Source organism: Lipotes vexillifer, unplaced genomic scaffold (genome assembly GCF_000442215.2).
Source record: "Lipotes vexillifer unplaced genomic scaffold, Lipotes_vexillifer_v1.1 scaffold376, whole genome shotgun sequence".
In the NCBI taxonomy this organism is placed as follows: Eukaryota; Metazoa; Chordata; class Mammalia; order Artiodactyla; family Lipotidae; genus Lipotes; species Lipotes vexillifer.
Window position 1 is genome coordinate 388,639 of NW_006785037.1, and position 22,626 is coordinate 411,264.

Sequence of the window (22,626 nt, forward strand, 5' to 3'; positions counted from 1 at the left end):
CGCCCCCGCCGGAGGACTTGGAAGGCTGTGAGAGCAGGGAATAAGGCAGTTCAGTTGTAAGGACCAAGACGCTTGGGAATGCTCCAGATCTCTGACAAAAACAGGAACACAGACTGAGAAATAGGGACCAGTTAAGAGGACAGGAACACAGGATGGAGGTGAAAGCTCAGAATCAAGGCAGGGATCCTGTTTTTAATTAATGAGGTATCACATCAGCTTCCAGCCAAGTCAGAGCCTGGCTGCTGCTCTGATGTTGAGAGATTTAAAACAGGTTTTTCCCGTTCCTCATCAACTTGCAGAAAATGAAATAAAAGAAACTCAGTTCCTTAAATTTGAGTCTCTATTTTTTTAAAATAAATTTATTTATTTATTTATGGCTTCCTTGGGTCTTCGCTGCTGCACGCAGGCTTTCTTTAGTTGCCGTGAGCGGGGGCTACTCTTTGTTGCAGTGCACGGGCTTCTCATTGCGGTGGCTTTGCTTGTTGCAGAGCACGGGCTCTAGGCACGCGGGCTCAGTATTTGTGGCTCACGGGCTCTAGAGCACAGGCTCAGTAGTTGTGGCACACGGGCTTAGTTGCTCCATGGCATGTGGGATCTTCCCAGACCAGGGCTTGAACCCGTGTCCCCTCCATTGGCAGGTGGATTCTTAACCACTGCACCATCAGGGAAGCCCCTGAGTCTCTATTTTTAACCCAAAGTATATTTGAAAGCTAATCCAACTAGTAAGTGTGCAATTATTGTCTAAAAAATATAGACTTGTCAATGTAATATACCAAGCATGATTAATTTATGATTAAACCAAAATGTACATAATAGAGCTTTATGTTCCTGAACAAATCATATAATTAAAATCTGTAAGTAGTGTTCAGTTCTTTACCCTAAAGCATCCCATACAAATCCATCTGAATATTTTCTAGAGGGGAGAAGGGTAGAAATATGCAGGTGCCATCAATTTGCAAAATATTGGCAAGACTTTTTTTTTTTTTTTACTGTGGTAAACTACACCTAATATAAAATTTTCCATTGTAACCATTTTTAAGTGTACAGTTCAGTGGCATTAAGTACATGCATGCTGTTGTACAACCATCACCACCATCCAGCTGCAGAACTTTTTCATCTCCCTAAACTGAAACTCTGTACCCATTAAATAATAATTCCCCCCTCCCCTTTCTTCCCCACCACCCCTGGCAACCACCATTCTACTTTCTGTCTCTATGAATTTGGCTACTGTAGGTACCTCATGCAAGTGGAATCATACAATATATTTGTCCTTCTGTGATTGGCTTATTTCATGATGTAGCATGTGTCACAATCTCCTTCCTCTTTAAGGCTGAATAATATTCCATGTATATATACACCACATTTTGTTTATTCATCCTCTTGTGTTGCTTCACCTCTTGGTTATTATGAATAATGCTGCTATGAGCATGGGTGTACACGTATCTGTTCGAGTCCCTGCTTTCAGCTCTTAGGCATATACTTAGAAGTGGAATTGCTGAATATTATGGGGACAAGATTTTTAGAGGTCCATAGAAACCATTACTCCTGAACTGGCACGAGAACATTCTCAGATGCTCAGGGTCTTTTCAGGAGATAGGGATTTGTGTCTTTGGTATCAAGGAGACTGTGGGTTTCATGTCTAATGCTTAATCATCTAACACCTGTAATGTTGAGTAAAGGCAGTTGTTGACATCGTATTTTGCATCTTGCTGTTTATTACTTACTGGCTTTGAGATCAATTTTACTCATTATTTTTCAGGCTCCATTGATAACTTGGTTGACATTTCCATCCTTATTTTTCAAATAGGAGTGCTTTCACAAAGTACCAAATGAATATTTATACTTGTATTAAAAATGAAATACAGAGGCCGCCTGGAGGGGTGGGGTAGGGAGGATGGGAGGGAGGGAGACACAAGAGGGAAGAGATGTGGGAACATATGTATATGTATAACTGATTCACTTTGTTATAAAGCAGAAACTAACACACCATTGTAAAGCAGTTATACTCCAATAAAGATGTAAAAAAAAAAAAAGAAACACAGACATAGGAAATAATTTTTTACTGCATCAGCAATAGACGAACTAGAATGTATCAGTCTTTGGGTTTCCTGGCCAGCTTGTTGTTAACCTGCTGAGCCCCAGTATCTTCTTACAGCCTGCAATATGCCACTTGCTTTCGTAAGACCTGTGTGCATGAATCAAAGACTCTCAGTTGGTAAAAATAGAGTTGCCGTATGATCTAGCAATCCCACTCCTGGGCATATATCCAAACAAAACTATAATTTAAAAAGTTACCCCTGGGCTTCCCTGGTGGTGCAGTGGTTGAGAGTCTGCCTGCCGATGCAGGGGACACGGGTTCGTGCGCCGGTCCGGGAAGGTCCCACATGCTGCGGAGCGGCTGGGCCTGTGAGCCACGGCCGCTGAGCCTGCGCATCCAGAGCCTGTGCTCCGCAACGGGAGAGGCCACAACAGTCAAAAAAAAAAAAAAAAAAAAAAGTTACCCCTATGTTCATAGCAGCACTATTCACAATAGGCAAGACACGGAAACAACCTAAATGTCCACTGACAGATGAATGGATAAAGAAGATGTGGTACATTTATACAATGGAGTATTACTTAGCCATAAAAAAGAATGAAATAATGTCATTTGCAGTTACATGGAAGGACCTAGAGATTATCATACTAAGTGAAGTAAGTCAGAAAGAGAAAGACAAATGCCATATGGTATCACTTATATGTGGAATCTAAAATATGACACAAATGAATTTACCTACGAAATGGAAACAGACTCACAGACATAGAGAACAGACTTGTGGTTGCCAAGGGGGAGGGAGGGTTGGGGAAGGGTGGATTGAGAGTTTGGGATTAGCAGATGCAAACTATTATATATAGAATGGATGAACAACAAGGACCTACTGTATAGCACAGGGAACTATATTCAATATCCTGTGATAAATGATAATGGAAAAGAAAATAAATGTGTTTTCTTTAAAAAAAAGACTCTCAGTTGAAAGAGACCTTCAAGTTCAACCTACCTCTAGCCCAACCACCCATCCTACAATATCCTCACTGTGTCATCATCCAGCCTCCACTTGAATACCCCTACTGACAGGACACTCACTACACTCCCTGTAGTGCATTTCACTTTGTACAGCTCTGACTCTTAGAAAGTGATTCCTTACACTGACCTGATCACTACTTCCTTGCACTTTGAGACCAACAGGACAAATTAAGCTTCTCACATTTTCCTGTTCACTAAGAATGAGTCATATCCAAATATTTTTATTTCATTTAGTAGACTAGCCAGGCATGGAAAATGTGGGAGCAACTATCCAGACTCTAACAGACATTCCATCAATTTGCTAAAGAGATCCCCATGCCCCATAGACCGGATGGAGAAATGTGTGCTGGATGAAAGAATCATTGGTTGAGTTCATAACTGGCCGAATGTCTGAGCTGAGATCCTCCTGGAGGAAAGTGTTTAAACAGCCTGGCCAGAAGCATCAAGGAGGGTTCACGAGCTGTCTTCTGTTCTTAGTGACTCCTTGTTGGTTCTTAGTGGGCAGTGTTTACACATCTAAACTTTCACAGAACACTCCATTAAGAGTAATACCAGTAACCATTTATTTATTCAACAAGTACCTGTCGATCGCCTACTATGTACCAGATACTTTTGTAGATACTGGGAATGTAGTGGTAAATAAAACAGACCAAGAACCTCTTGTATTTATGGAGCGTACATTCTATTGGAGCAGGGTAACAGGATTACAAGTCTCAACAAGAAAGTGACATTTGGTCAAAAGCTTGAAGCAGGTGAGGGAAGGAGGAAACTTTTGAAGCAGAGGAAACAGCGCTGGTGCAAAGGCCCTGAGGCAGAAACTGTGATGCCTGGCAGTGTTGAGGGACAGCAAGAAAGTCCATATGACTAGATTAGAGTGAGAGATGGTGAGGCAGGTGTTATGGTTCATAGTGCATACAGCTTGCCCTCTCCACAGTCATACATTCACTTCCTATCTCCCCAAATTCCAGCGGTCCCTGGGAGCTCATGGTCACTCCCCTATGCTGAGCTCCCAAACAGGCTTTGTTTGTTTGCCTATATCTTGTGTGTCAGGTATAGACATCAGAAGCTATAAATATTGTTCCTAGCAATGTTCCCTGATTATTTTCTTCTCCAAATTACTGGGCACCTCCCACACCGTTCTTTTTTCTATTTTATTTCTGCCATTTTCCATGGCAACTAGTCTCACAATTATGTATGTGTATATTTATTTTTAACACCTTTTCTAATTGCAAAAGTAATATAGACTCATTGTAGAAAACTGGATAGTATAGAAATGAAATTGTACAAAATGAAATGATCTGTAATCTTATCACCCGGCAATAACCATTGTTAATACTGATTTGCTACATTTCTCTTGGTCTTTCTTTTTAATGCTTATGTATATATTTTTATAGAGTTGAGATCATAGAGTATAACATTAAATCATGAGCATTTTCACATGTCATTTAAACTTTATCAAAAGCATTTTAATGTCCGCATAATATCCTATCATATGTATGTATCACAGTTTGTTCAGCACTTTTTTGGCTGTTCAAATTGTATTGTGATAAATGTTCTTGCATATAAATCTTTGCATTTCTGATCATTTTCTTAGGAACAAAACATGAAAGGAAATTTATTGAGTCAAAGGCTATTAACATTTTTAAGGCTTTTGATGTATATTACAAAATTATTTTCCAAAAACTTTGTACCATTTTTTTATACTATACCATAAAATTGCCTGATTTTTTAAAATAAATTTATTTATTTATTTATTTTTGGTTGCGTTGGGTCTTTGTTGTTGTGTGCAGGCTTTCTCTGTTGCAGCGAGCGGGGGCTACTCTTTGTTGCAGTGTGCGGGCTTCTCATTGCGGTGGCTTCTCTTGTTGCAGAGCACGGGCTGTAGGCATGCGGGCTTCAGTAGCTGTGGCTCGAAGGCTCTAGAGCACACGCTCAGTAGTTGTGACGCACGGGCTTAGTTGCTCCGCGGCATGTGAGATATTCCCGGACCAAGGCTCGAACGTGTGTCTCCTGCATTGGCAGGCGGACTCTTAACCACTGTGCCACCTGGGAAGCCCAAATTGCCTGATTTTAAAACTTTTTGTTAATTTACTAGGAGAAAATTTTTTCTCATTCCTTTATTTATTATCATGTCTTTAGTTACCATTTCTTCATAAAATTATGTATGTCCAACTTATAAATGTATATTTGTTGGTGTTATTTGATTAATGAACAATCTGTTCCATTATAAGAGATTATATATAAATGACTCCTATAAGCTCCGTGAAAGAAAGGTCTGTACTTTTGCCCGCTGCTGATTCCAGTGCCTGGCCCATGGTAGATGTTCAGAGAATATTTATTGAATGACTTAGTGAGTAGTGAGTTTAACACTTTTTCATAAAGTTAATAGACATTCAAAGAAAGGAAGTATATATCTGAGCTGAAATTAAAGAAATATATAATAGGAAACCAACAGAGAAAACTGGTAAAATCAAAAAGTGGTTTTTTGAAATTAGTAAAATTGATGAATCTCTAGCCGCACTGGTCAGGGGGGAAAAAGCAGAGAAGACACAAATTACCAATATCAGGAATGAGAGAGTGGACATCACTGCAGATCCTATAAACATTGGAAGGATAAGAAGGGACAATGATAAACAAATTTATGCCAATAACTTCAGCAACTTAGATTAAATAGACAAATTCCTTGAAAGACCCAAACTACTAATTGTTTTTTCTTTTCCATTATGGTTTATTACAGGATACTGAATATAGTTCCCTGTGCTATACAATAGGACCTTGTTGTTTATCCATTCTATATATAATAGTTTGCATCTGCTAATCCCAAACTCCCAATCTACCCTTCCCCAGCCCTCCCTCCTCCTTGGCAACCACAAGTGTGTTCTCTATGTCTGTGAGTCTGTTTCCATTTCATAGATAAGTTCATTTGTGTCATATTTTAGATTCTACATATAAGTGATACCATATGGTATTTGTCTTTCTCTTTCTGACTTCACTTGGTATGGTAATCTCTAGGTCCATCCATGTAATTTCAAATGGCATTATTTCATTCTTTTTTATGGCTAAGTAACATTCCATTGGAAATAAGTACCACATCTTCTTTATCCATTCATCTGTCGATGGACACTTTTTTCCATGTCTTGGCTATTGTAAATAGTGCTGCTATGAATACAAGCGTACATGTATCTCTTTGAATTATAGTTTTGTTTGTATATATGCTCAGGAGTGGGATTGCTGGATCATATGGCAACTCTAGTTTTAGTTTTCTGAGGAGCCTCCATACTGTTCTCCATAGTGGCTACACCAATTTATGTTCCTACCAACAGTATAGGAGGGTTTCCTTTTCAACCTTTCCAGCATTTTATTCGTAGACTTTTTAATGGTGGCCATTCTGACCAGTGTGAGGTGGTACCTCACTGTGATTTGGCTTGCATTTCTCTAATAATTAGTGATGTTGACCATATTTTCATGTGCCTGTTGGCCATCTGTATGTCTTCTTTGGAGAAATGTCTATTTCTGTTTTCTGCCCATTTTCTGATTGGGTTGTTTGTTTTCTTGTTATTGAGTTGTATCAGCTGTTTCTATATTTTGGAAGCCCTTGTTGGTCACATCATTTGCAAATATTTTCTCCCAGTCCATAGGTTGTCTCTTTGTTTTCTTTATGATTTCCTTTGCTGTGCAAAAGCTTATGTTGGATTGGGTCCCATTTGGGTTTTTTTGCTTTTATTTCTATTGCCTTGGGAGACTGACCATTGGTACGATTATGTCAGAGAATGTTTTGTCCATGTACTCTTCTAGGAGTTTTATGGTGTCTTGTCTTATATTTAAGTCTTTAAGCCATTTTGAGTTTATTTTTGTGTATGGTGTGAGGGTGTGTTCTAACTTCATTGATTTACATGCAGCTGTCCAGCTTTCCCAACACCACTTGCTGAAGAGACTTTCCCAATTCTACATTCTTGCCTCCTTTGTTGAAGATTAATTGACCATAGATGTGTGGGTTTATTTCTGGGCTCTCCATTATTCTATTTCATTGATCCAAATGTCTGTTTTTGTGCCAATAGCATGCTCTTTTTTTTTTTTAACACCTTTATTGGAGTATGATTGCTTTACAATGGTGTGTTAGTTTCTGCTTTATAACAAAGTGAATCAGCTATACATATACATATATCCCCATATCTCTTCCCTCTTGCATCTCCCTCCCTCCCACCCTCCCTATCTCACCCCTCTAGAGGGTCACAAAGCACCAAATACCCTGTGCTATGTGGCTGCTTCCCACTAGCTATTGCTTTTACATTTGGTAGTGTATATATGTCCATGCCACTCTCTCACTTTGTCCCAGCTTACCCTTCCCCCTCCCCGTGTCCTCAAGTCCATTCTCTAGTAGGTCTGCATCTTTATTCCTGTCCTGCCCCTAGGTTCTTCATGACTTTTTTTTTGTTTTTTTTAGATTCCATATATATGCGTTAGCCTACTGTATTTGTCTTTCTCTTTCTGACTTCCTTCACTCTGTATGACAGACTGTAGGTCCATCCACCTCACTACAAATAACTCAATTTCATTTCTTTTTATACCATGCTCTTTTGATTACCGTAGCTTTATAGTACTGCCTGAAGCCTCTTGCTTTGTTCTTTTCCCTCAGGATTGCGTGGCAATTCTGGGTCTTTTACGGTTGTATATAAATTTTAGGATTATTTGTTCTAGTTCTGTGAAAAATGTCAGAGGTAGTTTGGTAGGGATCCCATTAAACATGTAGATTGCTTTGGATAGTATGGCCATTTTAACAATAGAAATTTTTCTAATCCAAGAGCATGGGATATTTTCCCTTTATTTATTTATTTATTTATTTATTGGCCACACTGTGTGGCATGTGGGATCTTAGTTCCCCGACCAGGTGTCAAACCCGTGCCCCCTGCATTGGGAGCACGAAGTCTTAACCACTGGACCGCCAGGGAAGTCCCCATCTTCAGTTTCCTTTATCAATGTTTTATAGTTCTTAGCCTATAAAATTGTTCACCTCCTTGGTCAGGTTTATTCTAAGTATTTTATCTTTTTTGATGTAATTTTAAAAGGGATTGTTTCTTTCTTTTTTTAAATATTTATTTATTTATTTGGTTGCACCAGGTTTTAGTTGCAGCAGGCGGGCTCCTTAGTTGTGGCTTGCCAGCTCCTTAGTTGCAGCATATGGGCTCTTCAGTTGCGGCTCACTGGCTCCTTAGTTGTGGCATGCATGTTGGATCTAGTTTCCTGACCAGAGATCGAACCTGGGCCCCCTGCATTGGGAGCATGGAGTCTTATCCACTGCACCACCAGGGAAGTCCCCAAGGGATTGTTCTTTACTTTCCCTTTCTGATATGTCATTGTTAGTGTAAAGAAATGCAACCGATTTATATATGTTAATCTTGTATCCTACTACCTTGCTGAATTTGTTTATCAGTTTTAGTAGCTTTTGTGTGGAATTTTTAGGGTTTTCTGTATATAGTATCACGTCATCTGCATATAATGAGAATTTTACCACTTCCCTTCCAATTTGGATACCTTTTATTTCTTTTTCTTACGTGATTGCTGTGGCTAGGACTTCCAGTACTATGTTAAATAGAAGTGATGAGAATGGGCATCCTTATCATGTTCCAGATTTTAGCAGGAAGGCTTTCAGCTTGTGACCGTTGAGTATTATGTTGACTGTGGGTTAGTCATAAATAGCTTTTATTATGTTGAGATATGTTCCCTCTATACCCACTTTGGTAAGAGTTTTTATCATGAATGGGTATTGAATTTTATCAAATGCTTTTTCTGCATCTGTTGAGATATCTTGTGGTTTTTGTCTTCTTTTGTTGATGTGGTGTGTCACACTGATTGATTTGCATATGTTGAAACATCCTTGTGATCCTGAGATGAAGCCAACTTGGTCATGGTGTATGATCTTTTTTATGTGTTGTTGGATTCACAAACTCCTAAAATTAACTCAAGAAGAAATAGATAATCTGAATAGGCCTCTATCTCTTAAAAGAAATTGAATTTGTACTTGTAAACCTTCCCACAAAGACAACTCCAGGGCTAGTTGGCTTAACTGGTAAATTCTACCAAATTCTACCATTTGAGGAAGAACAAATACCAATTTTACACAAATTCTTCCAGAAAACAGTAGAGGAAGGAGCATTTTTCAACTTATTCTATAAGGCCAGCATTATCCTAATACCAAATCCAGAAAAAGACATTACAAGAAAAGAAAACCAGGGACTTCCCTGGTGGTCCAGTGGTTAAGACTCCGTGCTTCCAATGCAGGGAGCACCGGTCCGATCCCTGGTCAGGGAACTAAGATCCAGTATGCAGCATGGTGCAGCCAAAAAAAAGAGAAAACCACACAAATATCCCTCATGAAATACATGCAAAAGATCTTTAATTATTTTTAGCAGTAAAATTCCACAATATATAAAAAGGATAATACCTCATGAACAAGTGGGATTTACCCCAGGAATTCAAGGGTGATTTAACATTCAAATGAAATTTAAAACATTAACATACTAAAAAGCAGAAACTATATGATCCAAGTCAATAGATACAAAAAGAGCACTGGACAAGACCTGACATTCATTTACTATTAAAAAAAAAAAAGTCTCTCAGCAGACTAGGAATGAAGAGAACTGCCTCAATCTGATAAAGTGCATCAATGAAAAAACTATCATCTAACATCATACTTAATGATGAAAGATTGAATGCTTTCATTATAAGATGAGGAAGAAAACAGGATACCCACTCTCACCACTTCTATTTAGCATGGACTATAAGGTTCTGGCCATTGTAATAAGGAAGAAAAAAAGAAAGTAAGAAATGAAACCTAGATTGGAAAGGAAGAGTTAAAAGCATCTTTATTAGGTCATTGTAAATAGAGCACTCTCCTGTGTTCTGTGAGTGATTCTAATAAATTATTGAAAGGAGTGAGTTGTGGGAGACCCCAAAATTGTAGGTGGCTGTGCAGAAGTGAAGGTGGCCTGGGGACCCCACTGGAGGCTGGTATCTGAAGTAAGGGCAGTCTTACTGGGGACCTTACACTTTACCTTGTGAGACTGGATGTTAACTCTGGGTAGTTAGAGTCAGAATTGAATTAAATTACAGGGCTCCAAATTGGTGTTGGAGAATTGTCTGCAGAATAAATTGAAGCAAATGAACCTAACTGTATATGAGGTTGTTAGCATAATCACCCAGAGAATTATTTTAAGTGACAGGCAGGGAATATGTTGACTTTACATTCCAAGTGGCAGATATCCGAAAAACAAAAGAGCTTTAACTGTTTCCAGTAGTATTAGCATTAATAATAGAATTGTTTTCTTATTTTGAAATTATACATGTACACATATAAATATATGATACAATAAATATATATAATGTTAATGTCACTTTGTATCTATACTTTCAGCATAAGAGAAAACAAATACAAATGTAAAATCAAAATGATTAAGTAAAACATTTCAGGGCTGGTTTCTCTGGTCATATCCAATTCTGGTGCTTAGGGCAAAAAGCCCCACTTCCTTTAAGAAAGGGAGCAGGGGCTTCCCTGGTGGCGCAGTGGTTGACAGTCCGCCTGCCGATGCAGGGGACACGGGTTCGTGCCCCGGTCCGGGAAGATCCCACATGCCGCAGAGCGGCTGGGCCCGTGAGCCATGGCCGCTGAGCCTGCGCGTCTGGAGCCTGTGCTCTGCAACGGGAGAGGCCACAGCAGTGAGAGGCCAGCGTACCGAAAAAAAAAAAAAAAAAAAAAAAGAAAAAAGAAAGGGAACAGGCCTGACCCTGATACCCAGTAAGGGGCAACCCTAGGCTTTTTGTTTTTCTTGCTTTTATTCCTTTTTGTTGGCCCTGTGCTGGGTTTGTTTATAAAATATGTTTTTTTGTTTAACCAAATATTAAAAATGGAAAACTCTATACAAAAAAAAATGATTAAGTAAAACAAACAAACAAAACCTGTCTTTATTAACAGACAACATCTCTAACGGAATTTACAGAAAAGCTCTAGAACCATTAAGTGAGTTTACCAAGGATGCAGGGTACGAGGTCAATATACAAAAATAAATTATTTTTTATTTACTTTCTTTTTTTTATTTCTTAAACTGAGTCTCTTTTACTCTGTATGTCCTCCTTCCCTCTTTTTTTCTTTTTCATTCATTTGTTTTATGTTTTGTTTTGGCTGCTTTGGGTCTTCGTTGCTATGCACGGGCTTTCTCTAGTTGCAGCGAGCGGGGGCTAATCTGTTGCAGTGCGTGGACTTCTCATTGCAGTGGCTTCTCCTGTTGTGGGGCACGGGTTCTAGGTGCGCGGGCTTCAGTTATTGCAGCATGCGGGCTCAGTAGTTGCAGTGCATGGGCTCTAGGCACGCGGGCTTCAGTAGTTGTGGCACGCAGGCTCAGTAGTTGTGGCTCATGGGCTCTAGAGAGCAGGCTCAGTAGTTGTGGCGCATGGGCTTAGTTGTCCCACGGCATGTGGGATCTTCCCGGACCAGGGATTGAACCCATGTCCCCTGCATTAGCAGGAGGATTCTTTTTTTTTAAACATCTTTATTGGAGTATAATTGCTTTACATTGTTGTATTAGTTTCTGCTGTATAACATTGCCAGGCGGATTCTTAACCACTGCACCATGAAGGAAGTCCCTTTTTATATACTTTCAATGGAAAATCACAAATTTACATTTTAAAATGCTATTTATAATAGCATCAAAAATATGTACCACCTAGGGATAAATTTGACAAAAGATGTGAAAACCTTTACAATGAAAGCTACAAAACATTGCTAAGGGAAATTAAAGAAGACTTAACTAAATAGATATATTCATGGATCAGAAGACTCAATACTGTTAAGATGTCTATCCTTTCCAAATTAATCTATATAGATCACAGTATTATCTATCATAATCTTAGCAGGCTTTTTTTGTAGAAATTGACAAGCTGATTCTAAAACATATGTAGAAATGAAAAGGACTAAAATAGCCCTTTTTGAAAAAGATGCACAATGTTGAAGGACTTAAACCACCTGATTTTTAATACCAATTATAAAGCAACAGTAATCAAGACAGTGTGGTATTGGTGTAAAGATGGAGTATAGATCAATGGAACAGAACAGAGTCCAGAGATAGACCTACACATATATGGTGAAAGTATTTTCAACAAAGGTACTAAGGCAATTCATGGGGGAAAGGATAATGTCTTCAACAAATGGTGCTGAACAATTGGATTGCCATGTGCAAAAAAAAAAAAAAAAAGGAACTTGACCCTTACCTCACACTACATACAAAAATTAACTTGAAATCAGTTTTAAACTTAAATGTAAGATTGAAAACTATAAAAATTATAGAAGGAAACATATGAAAAGATCTTAGTGACCCTGTGCTTGGCAAAGATGCCTTAAAAGAGGACACATAAAGCACAAACTATAAAAATTAAAAATGAATAAATTGAACTTCATCAAAATTAAAACTTTTGTTCTTCAAAAGGCACTATTAGGGGCTTCCCTGGTGGCGCAGTGGTTGAGAGTCCGCCTGCTGATGCAGGGGACACAGGTTCGTGCCCCGGTCTGGGAAGATCCCACATGCCGCGGAGCGGCTGGGCCCGTGAGCCATGGCCGCTGAGCCTGCGCGTCCAGAGCCTGTGCTCTGCAACGCGAGAGGCCACAACAGTGAGAGGCCCGCGTACCGCAAAAAAAAAAAAGGCACTATTACTAAAATGAAAAAGCAAGCCACAGACTGGGAAAAAATATTTGCAAAATGTATATCCAACAAAGGATTTGTATTTAGAACATATAAAGAACTCTTCAAACTTAGTGAGGAGACAAACAACCTAATAAAAATGGGCAAAAGATTTGATCAGACACTCCATTAAAGAAAACATAGAAATGGAAAATAAGCATATGAAAATATATCCAACAGCATTAGTCATGAGGGAAATGCAAAATAAAACCACAATGAAATAACCACTATGTACTTACCAGGAGGACTAAAATTACCAAGTGTTGGTAAGGGTGTGGAGCAACTGGAACTCTCATAAGCTGCTGGTGGGAATGTTTAAGAAATTAATACATCTACCATACAACCCAGCCATTCTACTCCTAAATGTTTACTGAAAATGAAAGCATATGTCTATGGGACTTCCCTGGTGGTCCAGTGGCTAAGACTCCACACTCCCAATGCAGGGGGCCTGGGTTCGATCCCTGGTCAGGGAACTAGATCCCACATGCCGCAAGTAAGAGTTCGCATGCTGCAACTAAAGATCCTACATGCCCTAACGAAGATCCCACACGCAGCAAAGAAGATCCTGCATGCCGCAACTAAGACCAGATGCAGCCAAATAAATAAATAAATTTTTTTTAAAAAAAAGAAAGAAAGCCTATCTCTACACCAAGACTTGTTCATGAATGTTTATAGTTGCTTTATTTGTGATAGCCTCAAACCAGAAACAACCCAAATCCCTCCAGCAGGTGAATAGACAAATAAATTGTGGTTTATCCATATAATGAAATACTACTCTACAGTAAAAAACGAACAAACTGTTGACATATACATGAACATGGATGAATCTCAAAATAATTATGAGGGATGAAAGAAGCCAGACCAAAAAGAACACACTGTATGATTCCATTTATGTGAAATTCTAGAAAATGCAAACTAATTTATCTTGACAGGAGATTAACGATTATTTGGGGGCAGAGGGAGTAGGAAAGAATGAATTAGAAAGTGTCTCGAGGAAACATCTGAGGGAAATGCGTAAGTTCATTACCTCGGTTGCGGTGATAGTTTCATGGACACATACGTATGTCAGAACATCAAATGTCCATCTTAAATATGTGCAGTTTGTTTTTTGTCAATTGTACATCAATAAAACTAAAAATGAGCGGAGGAGACTGTTTTATTTTAAAATGTTAATGTCATAAAACACAAAGGGTGTGGAAGTGTTTCTAGACTGTTGCTACTTGATAGAACACTCCGTGATAGTGAAAATGCTCTGTATCTGCACCATACAATATAGTAGTCAGGAGCTACTGTGGCTACTGAGCACTTAAGGTGTGGCCAGTGCAACTGAGGAACTGCATTTTAAATTTTATTTAATTTTAATCTATTTTAATTTTTTAAAAAAATTTATTGAAGTGTAGTCGATTTACAATGTTGTGTTTAATTTCTGCTGTACAGCAAAGTGATTCAGTTATACATATATATCAACACGTTCTTTTTCATATTCTTTTCCATTGTGGTTTATCACAGGATATTGAATATTGTTCCCTGTGCTATGAAATAGGACATTGTTGCTTTCCATCCTATATATACTAGTTTGCGTCTGCTAATCCCAAACTCCCACTCCTTCCCTCCCTACCTCCCCTCCCCCTTGGCAACCACAAGTCTGTTCTCTATGTCTGTGAGTCTGTTTCTGTGTCATAGATATGTTCATTTGTGTCATATTTTAGATTCCACATATAAGTGACATCATATGGTATTTGTCTTTCTCTTTCTGACTTACTTTGCTTAGTATGATAATCTCTAGGTTCATGCATGTTGCTGCAAATTCCATTATTTCATTCTTTTTTAAGGCTGAATAACATTTCATACTGTGTGTGTACACACACACACACACACACACACACACACACACAACACACACACACACACACATATCACACCTTTTATCCATTCATCTGTTGATGGACATTTAGGTTGTTTCCATTCCATTTTAATTTAAATGGCCACATTAGACAGCATGGTTCCAGATTAAAGGAAGCTAAGCATACATGAATATTAAATATAATCTCTGACCCTTTATTGGGTTCTATACTGGAGGATGAAAAATGCTACAGAGAACATTATTAGATCAACTTAGAAGACTAGAATAAGGATGGTAGATTAAATAAAAGTCTTGTATAAATGTAAATATATGAAGTATGGCTACACTGTGGTTATATAAGAGAACATCCCTCCTCTTAGGAAGCACACACTGTGTTTAAGGAAAAAGGATGGTGATATATATAACTTACCCTCAGATAATTCAGAGAGATAAGCAAATGATAAAGCAAATGGGATAAAATGTTAACAATAGATAGATCTGGGTAGAGCGTATATATGTGTTTCTTGTACCTATCTACTTGTATTTTTATGTTTGCAACTTTTGTAAGTTTAAAATCATTTCCAAATAAAAAGTCTTTTTAAATACCTTTATATGTGATTGTGGTATTACGGTTATATTTTTCAAAGAGTTCCAGTCCTTTAAGGATACATTATGAAATATTTATAGACAAAATGATATAACATCTGGGGTTTGCTTTCAAGTAATATGGCACCTTAGCATGGGGGATGGGAGTATACAGGAAACAAGGTCAGCTGTAGATTGATTCTCTTGAAGCCGAGTGATGTGCACGTGGATTTATTATACTAGTCAGTTCATTTGTTTATATATGTTTAAAATTTTCCGTGACTTTAAATTCGGAAGAATTGGCATTTTCTCAGTATTTTTTTGTTTGAGAATATTGTAAGCCTTTCTCTTACTCGTTTCGTTTCCTTTGGTACAGGCTGGGAAAACTCATTTATACCAAATGCTTCATCAGGAAAATGATATATGTAGTTCATATATTCCTTAAAACGATAAAAATCCTCATTAAAACAAAAAGACACCTTTTAAGACCCCATCAGTGGCCACTTATTTCAAGCCATTTTAGACAATGCACCCAAGTTCCACTACAGCAAAATACTTGGTGCAGACCTGTCAGTAGAACAGTCCTAATCCATATCTAAAAAATACTTACACAAGTAAAATTTCATTACTAAAAATTCCATGTGACCTTTGTTTCTGAATATTTTGGTTTAAATTAATGTGTACCTAGAGATCACATTCCCTGACTGTGAAGCCTTGAGATGATTTAAGTGTAGATGAGGCCAATGATGTTAACAGGGGAGGTGTTTTGCCCTCAAAATACGCCTTTCACTCCCAGGCCTTGTTTTTCCCAGGATATCATTTTTATCCTATTTGGCTCAGTGTTTCACTCAGTTAAGTGGTTTAAAGTTTGACTTTGGGAAGATTTCATTATTTTAATTGCGTAAATTCAGTAAAATATTCAGCTAAGCTCTCTCTTCCCGGCCTGTGACACAACAAACAGCACCCAGTCACACACTTTCATTTTAGTGGCTCTGACACGAACCAAGACAAGGAAAGCATCTTCACAAAGCATAAACATTTTGTAACGTGTCAAGAAAGTTCTCTTCCTGTGGGGGCCGTATCCCTAAACATGGAAATACCTTCACTGATAGATCCCTCTATGGCATGAGTGTTTGAGGTCACGGGAATGTATCTGTTTAGGAAAAGTTAAGACTGCAAATCCTTTGACTTTTCTATGCTAGATTTCTAGTTTTGTTCATCATTCTGAGTTTTCTTTCTTTTCAGAGACAGACTACTGTGCCTCACCCAACCATGGATGCCAGCACGAGTGTGTTAACACAGATGATTCCTATTCCTGCCGCTGCTTAAAAGGCTTTACCCTGAATCCAGATCAGAAAACCTGCAGAAGTAAGTTGCACTGGGCCTTGAAGAAGGGCTTGTTCCTCAGATGGCCCTGTTCGTTTTCCTTCCCCTTGCAAATCTCAACCGGGTGCACTTGTACTCAGTATTTGTGTTTGCTAACAGTATTCTGCCTTTTATTTTACCTTTTGTCTCACCTGATCCTGTGATGGGGAGACTTTTTAGGGACTGCATGGACTGCGTCTGCCCATCAGATTCATTTAGTGAAATCGAGGCCCGAAAGCTGAAGCTCCCACCTATTTGAAATGAGGGCACATCCTCCCTTCTTTTTACCACACCCCCCGCCCCCAACCTGCAACAAGTATTTGGGACTTTGAGAAAGAAAAGGCTGGGTCCAGAGTTGGAGGCCAAAGGAGCTGGTTTCTTCCAGTCCTACAAGATGAGACACTTGATGGCTGCTAAGAAAGGGGAAGTTGCAGCTCTTTCCTCTTTGTTATGAAGGAAGGAAAAATAGAAGACTCTGGGGCATCCCTGCAGCACTCAAGAGGTACATGGTGTCAGCAGGATGATATTAAGGATGTGCTGAGTGACTCAGAAACTGTCGTCTAGCACCTCAGAGGGCTTGACCGGGGGTCTAGAGCACGGACCCCCAGTGGGATCTCTTTAAGAGATCTGGCCCTGGGGCTTCCCTGGTGGCGCAGTGGTTGAGAGTCCGCCTGCCGATGCAGGGGACGTGGGTTCGTGCCCCCGTCCTGGAAGGTCCCACATGCCGCGGAGCTGCTGGGCCCGTGAGCCATGGCCGCTGAGCCTGCGCGTCCGGAGCCTGTGCTCCGCAACGGGAGAGGCCACAACAGTGAGAGGCCCGCGTACCGCAAAAAAAAAAAAAAAAAGAGAGATCTGTCCCTGAGAGGCTGCTAGAATGCAAGGTCTACAAGGACAGAGATTCTTTTCTTCTCACTCGTGAATCCTCATCACCTCAGTGTTTGGCGCATGCTGGTGTGACACAATATTTAGTGAATGAATGAGCAAATGGATCTCTGAGATTTATCATCCTGGAGAAATGGCAGCTATCGTCTGAATTACTCTATCTTGTTAGAAAGATGGCCCTTTTAAGGCATGCAAGTGTTTCCTCAAAAAGCATTCCCGAAGTTAGTCCACACATATGCACACTGAATTGTACACATTCTCCCAACAGTGTCATTCACAGAACTCTCTGGAACTCCCATTAAGGGACATATTCTCTTATGTGTCCCTTTATCCACTTCTTCCTGGTGATAAGTACAGCAGCGTTCTGCATCACAGGACCGGATTTTCAAAAGTTTTACCATATATGTTTTTTGAAAAGCTTTGTGGTTTATAGAATTGAGTCCACAAGCTACAGTCTGCTTACAGCACATGTTAACTCACACACTCACTCTAATACGTGTTAAACCTTGTACGGTGGCAGAGGGTGGCAGACCCCATATTTTGAAACTGAGCCTCTCTTATAAAAAATGATTCCCACCACCTTGCCTGGATGCAAACCCCGGAAACATTCAAGCACCGGACGGGAATTTTAACTGAGAGCGTTCGGAATGTGAAAACAATCAGATGGACAGTTTTCCATTAGACCACACATGCATGCAGTACGTGGGAAAGGTCAGCCTGGCCACTCCTCTCTGTGCTATTTACACCTTTTTCTAGGGGTGAGAGTGTCAGTGGCTGACTTCACCCAGAGAAAAGCACTCACCATTGGACTCCTTTGTGAACCCAAATCTCTTACGTGGGGGATAATTAGATCTGGTTCAACTCAGACACTCATTGGAGTTGCAGGCTTCACTGTGTGTTGCTTTTGGAGGGAGAAGGAAGCGAGCTGGGCATGTGGCCATCAGTGGAGGGGACCTGGCTTGAAGCTCTGCATCTCTTACAATCATCTAGGAGCCCCTCGCCCTCTGCCCCTCCCTCCACATCCTGCCTGGAGAGACGCTTGGAGTAAGAGAAGAGTCCAAGGCATGGACTGCCCAGTTATCAAGGGAGGAGGCAGGCCAAGAACAGAAAGACGAGTGCAGAGCAAGGGACCATTTGGGAGTAGTGTGACCACTGCCCACAGACGGCCAGTCTCAGGCTGCGGCCCAGCCCAAGTCCCTAACGCTCATTCATATGTATTCAGTGTTAGCTCCATTTCCTCTTTAGCCAGGTGCCCTACTTTTCATCCAAGAAAAGTGGAATTTGTTTTTAAAACCCAATGTCCTCATCAGCCCTTCTCCCAGCATCCTGCCTCATCATTACTTTTTCCATTGTCTTTGCTACAAACCCAGCCCTCGACTCCCGAGGTCTCTCTGGAAGCCACTTTGCCCTAATGCGCACACGCCGGCAGTCAGGGCAGAACGGAAAGTGAGCGCTCACCCTCTCTCTGGAGCATTACATGGAATCAGGAAGCAGAGAAATGGGGCTTAAAATCTGGAGTTTGTGATTAGGAATCTGAGGATCTCGAGAGCATTAAAGATCTCAAGCGCAGGGTACAGCCATTCGCGTTTAATCGGCAGTTGATGGATGTGGGCTATTTTCAATTCTAATAAGAAATCTATTTTTCAAAGGAATTTGATGTCATCCAATTAAACTGGAAACAAAAGAAAGTTCAAGGCAGAATCCTACTGAAGAAAACATTCTTGGCCAGGATTTGTTCTTCCTCCTCATCCAGGCATAATTTCTTTTTCTACAAAGTGCTATCATCAACTTAAAGCATAAATTATTAAGGCAGCGACACAGAGACCGGGACTGGCGGTCTAGGCGGGGACCCCAGGGTGGAATCAGAGGTGGGTGGGACCCACGTGCTGGACTCCAGGATTGCTCACGCTGGCACCTGGCTGAGACATCACATTCATTTTTTTTTGGCCGCACCGTGCGGCATGCGAGACCTTAGTTCCCCAACCAGGGATCGAACCCGTGCCCCCTGCATTGGGAGTGTGGAGTCTTAGCCACTGGACCATTAGGGAAGTCCTGGAGACATCACATTCTAAACAGCTGGGGCGGGGGCCACGGGTTGAGCCAGGGGACGCCAAGGCCGGTCTTGGCAGTGTCACTCATGCTGGCCATGTGACCTTGGACAGGCTGCTTTGCTTCTCTGGACCCCGATTCCCTAAACTGAAGGAACACGACTTTCTGCTTTAACATTTTGTAGCCTGTCCAATTTTTCTAAAACTTACTCTCTGTGCCACGCAGTTGGCGTTACAATTTACTGTCTGGGTCACTAATCTTTCTTGTTTTCATTTCTCATCTTCTCAGCGAGGTCTCCAGCTCCTTTGCGAGTTGGCACTCATAAGAGCTGTTTAATTGGTCATCTGACAGTCCTGCCATCTGACCTCGCGGGGTTATTGGACACTCCAGGCTTTGCCAGATAAACCTACACCCAAGCCTGGCCCATGTATAGCTCATCACAGTTAGGGAGGAGACTGGACCAGATGTGGGGGGGCGCATAGTAGGTAGTCAGTAAATACAGATTGAATGCATAAATGTGTGAATGACTAAGTAACATGTGAAGAATTGTGACTGAAGCATGTAAAGAAAGCAAAGATCTACAGTTAAACCTCTGCTGTAAAGTACCATTTGGAGAAGAGGCATTTTTATTTTTATTTTATTTTATTTTATTTTATTTTATTTTATTTTTGGAGAAGAGGCATTTTTAAATTGCTGTTTGCCAGATAGCTGAGTGATAACCTCTTTAAGAATCTTCATGTTTTTTAATTTAATTATTGTGTCTAAATCTTTCTTAAAGACAATGTTGGCTCTTTAAAAAATTGTGTTAAAATATACATAACAAAATTTACCATTGTAACCATTTTTACAGGTACAGTTCAGTGGCATTAAGTACATTCATGTTGTTGTACAACCATCACCACCATCCAGCTGCAGAACTTTATCATCTCTCCAAACTGAAACTCTGTACCGATTCTTTCTCCCCCCAGCCCCTGACAACCCCCCATCCTATTTTCCATCTCTATGACTTTGCCTACTCTAGGAACCTCATATAAGTGGAACCTTACAATATTTGTCCTTCTGTGACTGGCTTGTTTCACATACCATAATGTCTTCAAGGTTGATCCATGTGTGGCATATGTCAGAATTTCCTTCCTTTTTAAGGCTAAATAATATTCCACATTATATAACAGAAATAAAAACAAAAATAAACAAATGGGACTTAATTAAACTCAAAAGCTTTTGCACAGCAAAGGAAACCATAAACAAGACAAAAAGACAACCCTCAGATTGGGAGAAAATATTTGCAAATGAAACAACAGACAAAGGATTAATCTCTAAAATATACAAAGAGCTCATGGAGCTCAATATCAAAAAAACAAGCCAGCTGAAAAATGGGCGGAAGACCTAAATAGACATTTCACCAAGGAAGACATACAGGCACATGAAAAGATGCTCAACATCACTAATTATTAGAGAAATGCAAATCAAAACTACAATGAGGTATCACTCATGCCAGTCGGAATGGCCATCATCAAAAAAGCTAGAAACAATAAATGCTGGAAATGGTGTGGAGGAAAGGGAACCCTCCTGCACTGTTGGTGGGAATGTAAATTGATACAACCACTGTGGAAAACAGTATGGAGGTTAAAAAACTAAAAATAAAACTACCATATGACCCACTACTGGGCATATACCCTGAGAAAACCATAATTCAAAAAGAGACATGCACCACAATGTTCATTGCAGCACTATTTACAGTAGCCAGGACATGGGAGCAACCTATGTGTCCATCGACAGATGAATGGATAAAGAAGATGTGGCACATATATACAATGGAATATTACTCAGCCATAAAAAGAAACGAAATTGAGTTATTTGTAGTGAGGTGGATGGACCTAGAGTCTGTCATACAGAGTGAAGTAAGTCAGAAAGAGAAAAACAAATACCGTATGTTAACACATATATATGGAATCTAAAAAAAAAAAAAAAAAAGGAAATTGGTACTGATGAACCTAGTTGCAGGACAGGAATAAAGAGGTAGACATCTGGTCCAGAGAATGGACTTGAGGACATCAGGTGGGAGGGTGAAGCTGGGACGAAGTGAGAGTAGCATCGACATATATACACTACCCAATGTAAAATAGATAGCTAGTGGGAAGCAGCAGCATAGCACAGGGAGATGGGCTCCATGCTTTGTGGTGACCTAGAGGGGTCGGATAGGGAGGATGGGAGGGAGGCTCAAGTGGGAGGGGATATAGGGACATGTGTATGCATATGGCTGATTCGCTTTGTTGTGCAACAGAAACTAACACGGTATTGTGAAGCAATTATACTCCAATAAAGATCTATTAAAAAATTTTTTAAATAAAATTCTGCAAAAAAAAAAATTCCATATTATGTATATGCCACATTTTGTTTATCCATTCATCTGTCAGTAGGCACCTGGGTTGCTTCCATCTTTTGGCCATTGTGAATAATGCTGCTATGAACGTGGATATACAAGTACCGTTCAAGTCCCTGCTTTCAGTTCTTTTGGGTATAAACCCAGAAGTGGAACTGCTGGATCACGTGTAATTCTATGTTTAATTTTTTTGAGGAACCTCTATACTGTGGCTGAGTGCTGGCTTCTAAAAACAGTGTTTACTGAAGATAATTTCACTTTTCTCTGATGGTGTAATGAAGTGTAGGATTTGCAGGCCCTACACTATGTGTCCCCAAACTGCGGGACCCTTTGTGTTCTGTGTCGGTTTGCTTGGCTTTTTGTTTGTCTGTGCGTCTGTGGCCGCAGTTTTATTGCCGGGTCTGTTTTTCTTCACTGAAGCTCTTGACTTGTTTCCTGGCATTCAGTCTGTTCTGCACAGGTAAGGCTGTTGATGAACTGAGAAATCGCGCACAGCTAACAATATTCTGCCTCTGTCACGCAGAAGGGATGAGGTACAGAGCGTGCCAAGGGGTCCGTGGCCCTCGTGGTGGGATCTCTTCTTGTAGGCCAGCCCCTGCCTGTCGTGGGAGTTCTCTCCCTGTGCTCCGTGGGCAGCTACTCCTACTCGTGGTCTGTGCACGTGGAAAGTTCCACCCACTTGTCACATGGGAGGGCACATTATGGACCCTTTAAGGGATAGTCTGAGGTC

The 22,626-nt window shown here is 40.2% G+C and overlaps 1 protein-coding gene across 3 annotated transcripts in view; it reads left to right on the forward strand.

The window, feature by feature from the left end:
- MATN2 (matrilin 2) overlaps positions 1 to 22,626 on the forward strand; it is a 163,772-nt gene that overhangs the window by 106,935 nt on the left and 34,211 nt on the right. For 2 of the 3 annotated variants that reach the window (XM_007457154.1, XM_007457153.1), the window contains exon 7: positions 16,463 to 16,585. The exons of the other annotated variant lie outside the window; for it this stretch is intronic. In XM_007457154.1, the coding sequence (XP_007457216.1) occupies positions 16,463 to 16,585 (123 nt within the window). The remainder of the gene's footprint in view (positions 1 to 16,462; positions 16,586 to 22,626) is intronic. 3 annotated transcript variants of the gene reach the window in all.